General features: G+C 42.8%; 1 protein-coding gene across 1 annotated transcript; it reads left to right on the forward strand.

The window, feature by feature from the left end:
• Positions 1–3336: 3336 nt before the first annotated feature.
• LOC126620158 (U-box domain-containing protein 16-like) lies at positions 3337–6108 on the forward strand. Its single transcript, XM_050288645.1, has one exon. It carries the CDS (start codon positions 3890–3892, stop codon positions 5948–5950), a length of 2061 nt encoding a protein of 686 aa, XP_050144602.1. The 5' UTR covers positions 3337–3889; the 3' UTR covers positions 5951–6108.

Here is a 6108-nt window from a genome sequence, read left to right on the forward strand (position 1 = left end):
TGCAACATAATGTTTCAACTTAGTTTGAATGAGTCAACGATCTTGGAAGTATGAATTTTGTAATTTATGTATTTAGTTCTTAGTTATCTGTTATGTTTTAATTTAAAGAGTTTGGTTTCATCTCAAACTCTCTGTCAACTCTATATATATACTGAAAATATACAGATGGCTAATTCATCTAGCCTAATTATACTTGAACTGAGATTTCTATCATGGCATCATCCCTCTTTGCATCTAACGACAAACTCTCAACTTTTCCCATGGATCTTGTTAATCGTACAACCTTAGGATATGGGTGTATTTTGTTCGTCCAATGCTACTCTTGAATCATTTATGTTTCCTTCGTTGGCAAGAAAATTTGGTTTTTGTGTTTTTATTGAATCTCACTCTCATTCAATATTATTAATTTTAATAATATCTTTAATTAAAAAAGCAATTACAATAGAATAATAATGTAGTCCTAGTCTGAGCAAACACCAAACTGGTGACATTACTGTTTTTATAATCCTGCTTCTTAGTCTAACATTGCACCAAATGTTTCACTAAGCTAGTCCAGCTTAGTCTAGTCTAAGCCAGTCCAGTTTAGTCCTTGAAGCTAGTTCAGTCCGAGACAATCCGGTACAACAAACGTACCCTAATAGGATTTTAGTGAGTCTGGTCTTGGGAATAGTCTTTTCAGCTTTTGGTTGTTAAAGACGAGCACGAAAAACTCCGGTGCACCAATACATCAAAATAAAGTATGTACATAGCATGCATGTTGTGGAAACAGCTCGTGGGCGGAATTGTGGAACAACTCGACATGCGCATGTCTAGGAAAAACGAGTTATAAGAATTCTAAAGTTGGGGGTATTCGATGTCCGATTAGGGTCATATTTTGTGTCATTCTTCGTTGCAAGGAAACGCCGACACAAATAAGTATCTTAAAGGTTTTATTATTATGGCAAATTGACGAAATTTGCTAGTCCAATATCTATTTTAAGATTCTGTTTTTATTTTTTTAGAAAAAAAAAAATACAAGAAAAGATGAGAAGAAGAGGAAGATGGACATAAATCTTACTCTCTAGAAACATGAAATAGAAAACGAAGTACAAAAACAGAGGAAAGAACATAAACTGAAAATATAGGGTGATAGTGAATCGAACACCGGACTTTCCAAATTTGTATTTTAAGAAAAACAGGTTTTAGGATTTTGATGATTCACTATTTTATCTTTATATTGAAGATAAGGCTTGATGTGAGTATTAAACACCGTAAGAGATTGTACTCAAAAACCATCAAACCATATTATCAAGTAAAATCATAATCTTGTCTGTTGCTTTTATCTTGAATTAGGCTAGGGTTTTAAAACTTAATGTATCTTATTATCTTAACCCTACCATCTTTTGTTGCTGTTGCAACTTTAATACATTGTCTCCATCTCCATCTCCATCTATTTATACAAAAAAAACCTTAAAATTAAACTAGAAATGTGACTTGTAGTTAGAGATAAAGCAACAATCAATTCATTTAAATCAATAACTTGTATTTCTAAAGAAGATTATGTTTTGTATCATTCGATGTGGCAAGTGATGTGTACATGTCATGTCAATAAATAAATTTATTTTATTAAATGTTAATTGTATGCATCACTTGCCGTATGTGTGGTACGCCAAATATGTATAAATATGTAGTCTTCAGAAGAAAAAAAAAAACCAAGGCGTTTTTGGATGATCAGATTAATTTAATTATGTAATTTTCAGTTTTGTGTGACTTTAATTCAGTTTTATGTGACTTTAAGTTTATTGCTATTTCATTTCTGAATATATGTTACAAAATGGTTGTAAAACTCACTTCTTGTTGGAAGGTGGGAGAATGGGACGTATGAAATATTCATAGAGAGTTCTATCTCATTTTTGTGTCTTTCTCTTGTGAGATTGTTCAGCTTCGTTTTCTAGTTCTTTGTGACTGTAGGGTGGTACTAGAACCAATGTTCTAAAAGACTCTAGGCGCTAGTAGGGAGGCGGGCTGGGGCCTAGTACCTAGGTGGCTAAGCGGGGCTTAGGCGGGAGCTTAGGCAGATTTAAGTAAATTTATTATATATTGTATAAATAAGTGTCGGTTTATGCTTAAAAAAACACACGTAATTATATTGGATACATAAATTGCAAAAATAAAATGACATATAAATTATAAAGTATTAGAACATATTGAAAACATGGAGAACAAGCATATAATGAGTGTTCGTCCAAGTATTCAACAAGTCTCTTACATTTTATTGAAAAATTAAAATGCAAAATCAAAGAGATTGATTTTGTGTTGAAGTGAGAGTCGCGACTAGGTGGGTGCTTAGACGGATTTAGGCGGGCTAGGCCAAAGCCTAAGCCGGTCTAGGTGCACTTTCTTAATTTTTAAACGCATGGGGACTAATAAGGACGATGGTTAGCCTCATAGCGCCTAGATAGGGCCTAGGCAGCACTAGGTGGGAATGTTTAGAAGACTAGAACAGACTATTTTGAGATTTTTAGGTCTCTCATCGCACTCAGAAACAGTGAACTTTGCCTATCGTTGTTTTTTTTTTTACACCTACCTATCATTTGATTTCGTTTCTTTTCAGTGCGCCCTGCATCATCTTCCTAGCACTGTTATCCTTTTATGGACAAACTTATATATGAAGGCTTATATCAAACCCATGACGTCGGGGACAAGGAAAAGCCTTTGCCAACCGATTTCCAACTTAAATAAGAAAAGTGGGAAGCAAATGAAATGATGCAATTACAGTGTGAATATTACATTATTATTATTATTGTTGTAGTTGTTGTTATTTTATTACTCCTTTGATTGGCAGATGGCATGTGGATGACGATGGAAAGCCAAGTCCACTAATAACTCTCCACCTACCGTCGCCTTCCGATGCGATGCCATGTCATCCCATATCGGCTGAATGCTTACCAGTTCATCCATGCAAAGGATATAGTCAGTTTAGGGCTTCTCCTCTTTTGTTTTTTTCACCGACCTAATATTAAATTGTAAAATATTAAGCTTGGACTGCGGACGGTGGAAAGACGGCTGCATACAAGTCGTTACCCTTTGTAAAACTACGCCAAAATCATTTGCCTAATTAAGTGCGACTATGAGCCATTAACTTTTAGTTATTGTGGATGACCGTGAGTCGTCGTTGACATGTTGTAAAACCTGCACTAGGCACATTTAGGTGGTTAAATCATTGTGGATGCGTTGTAGATTTGCAATGGCGAAGCCATGAATGGGAGAAAAGGATTTACACGAAACCATTTTACTGTTATCGTAACATTCTCAACCAATAAAATGGTTTCGATAACAGTTTTATGAACTCGTTTTATACAAGTTATTTTCTTGTAACAAATGACTTACATTCGAAGACATGAAGTCATTATTACTTTTTCAAAAGAAACACATGGGCTATATCCCAAAGTGGGTTTGTTACTAGCTCCTAGACAAACCAAGCTCTTTAGCCTCTTCTAGACGAGAGTTCAAATACTACGCAGGTGCCGGCGGCAGTTAAAAACCTTCAAAACAGAAGACCACATCTTATCAATTTGGTTTTGGTTATTTTTTGTGGACTGTATCCAATCATCCAACGGCTCCAATTCCTCCCTGCCCTCCAACTTTGGCCGCATCTTTGTTGTCCATCCGACGATACCATAACTAAATAATATTCTCTCTCTCCTCTCTCTCTCTCCTCTCTCTCTCTCTCATCACAGAGGCCTCCTTCCTACCCTTTCAACAATATATCCAAATACAGTCAAATACCATGTCCATTTTCCCCCATATATAAATTATAACCACACCTTATCTTTTTCCTATTTTCCTATCTTTTTTTATCATCGATAAACAATCTACTGTTTCATTGATTCATTCATTTGATTTGTTCATGGCAATATCTCCGCAAGCATTTCCGCCGCGAAAACGCCGGCCCTCGGCGGGGGCCTTCATATCGCCCAAGCTATCCGACCAGACCCTCCTCCGCTCCCTCCACCATCTCTCCCAAGAAATCTCCTCCCTCGAGCCGCTCCAGTTCCTCCTGCGCCGCACGTCCCGCTCGGTGATCCGCAGGTCAACCCTCCTCTCCATCTTCTTCGAAGACATCATCCGCATCTCCACCGCCGTCTTCTCCCACTCCGCCATCCTCTGCTTCCAGGAGCTCTACATCCTGCTCCAGAGGATCCAGACCCTTCTCGAAGACTCCTCCAACGGCAGCCGGATGTGGCTCCTCCTCCAGACCGAGTCTCTAGCGAACAGCTTCCACGAGCTCACCCTCGACCTCTCCACCTTACTCGACATCCTCCCCGTCAAGGAGCTACGATTAAACGACGACGTAGAAGAGGTCGTCTCCCTCCTCCGCACCCAGTGCTCCCGCAGCACCACGAAGTCGTTCGTCGATCTAAGAGACGACGGCCTCCGCCTCGAGGTCTGCTTCATACTCGACCGCCTCAGGAGCGAGATCGTTCCCGACCACTCCAAGCTCTCCGATATTTTCACGCAATTGGGGATTCGCGATGCTTCGGATTGCAGGGAGGAGCTTGAGAGCCTCCAGGAAGAGTTCCAGAACCAGACGGATGAGAAATCCAAGTCGCAGCTCGTTGCCCTCGTCGGACTCGTTCGCTATGGCAAGTGCGTGTTATTCGGAGCATCCACCCCGGCATCGGACCTAATCCGCCTTAAATCGGCGTCGGAATTAAGTTTCCCGGCCGATTTCCGGTGCCCGATCAGTTTGGAGCTAATGCGGGCCCCGGTCACCGTGGCGACCGGCCAGACGTACGATCGTGAGTCCATCAAGCTGTGGATCGAAGCGGGTCACAACACGTGTCCCAAGACAGGTCAGGCCCTGGCCCACACTGAGCTCATCCCCAACCTCGCGTTGAAAAATCTCATTGCCATGTGGTGCCGCCAGCAGAAAATCCCTTTCGAAACAGCGGCGAATAATAAGGGGCTGGTCAACGCCGTTAAAAAGAACAAGGCCGCGCTCGAAGCTACCAGAATGACGGCGTCGTTTCTGGTCAATAAGCTTTCGGTGTCTCAGTCTATGGAGGCGGCTAACGGCGTCGTTTACGAGCTCCGGAGTCTGGCGAAGACGGACGCTGACTGTCGCGCCTGCATTGCGGAAGCCGGGGCTATTCCTTTGCTCGTACGGTACCTGGGCGCGGACGTTGGTGGGCCCCATCCGAACCTGCAGGTTAACGCCGTGACGACGATTCTAAACCTTTCTATTTTGGAAGCGAACAAAACGCGGATCATGGAGACGGACGGAGCTCTTAACGGCATCATCGAGGTGCTGAGGTCGGGGGCCACGTGGGAGGCGAAGGGGAATGCGGCGGCGACGATATTCAGTTTATCAGGTGTGCATGGGTACAGGAAGAGACTGGGGAGGAAGACACGCGTCATAAAGGGGTTAGTGGAGCTGGCGAGGGATGGACCCGAGCACGGATGTTTTAAAAAGGACGCCATGGTGGCGATATTGAATTTGGCGGGAGAGAGGGAGGCAGTGGCTAGATTGGTGGAAGGTGGGGTGGTGGAGACGACCTTGCAAGTGATGGAGGCGTTGCCGGAGGAGGCGGTGGCTGTGTTGGAAATTGTGGTTAGAAGCGGCGGATTAGTGGCCATTGCGGCGGCGTACGGCGCGATTAGAAAATTGGGAAGTGTGTTGAGAGAAGGGTCGGAGAGGGCGAGGGAGAGCGCGGCGGCGACGCTGGTGACAATTTGTCGAAAAGGGGGATCGGAAATGGTGGCGGAATTGGCGTCAGTGCCGGGGATTGAGAGGATGATATGGGAATTGATGGGGGTGGGGACGGTGAGGGCGAGGCGGAAGGCGGCGTCGCTGTTGAGGATTCTGAGGAGATGGGCTGCGGGTTTGGGTAGTGAGGTTGCGGAGGTGGGATATTCAACGGTGAATCATGTGAGTACATCGGCAACAGCGACAATAGTGGCAATCTGATTAAATTTAGCGGTCACTAATTTCGTTGAATCTGATTGTAATTGTCTATAGAGGTTTTCGTTTTCTTTGTTTCGATTTGTTGAAAGTTTAGATGAAAAAAATCTCATGCATTCTTTCGTATAGATATACATGCAACCCAATACATTCTTGGCTATATA

This window comes from Malus sylvestris, chromosome 4 (genome assembly GCF_916048215.2).
Source record: "Malus sylvestris chromosome 4, drMalSylv7.2, whole genome shotgun sequence".
In the NCBI taxonomy this organism is placed as follows: domain Eukaryota; kingdom Viridiplantae; phylum Streptophyta; class Magnoliopsida; order Rosales; family Rosaceae; genus Malus; species Malus sylvestris.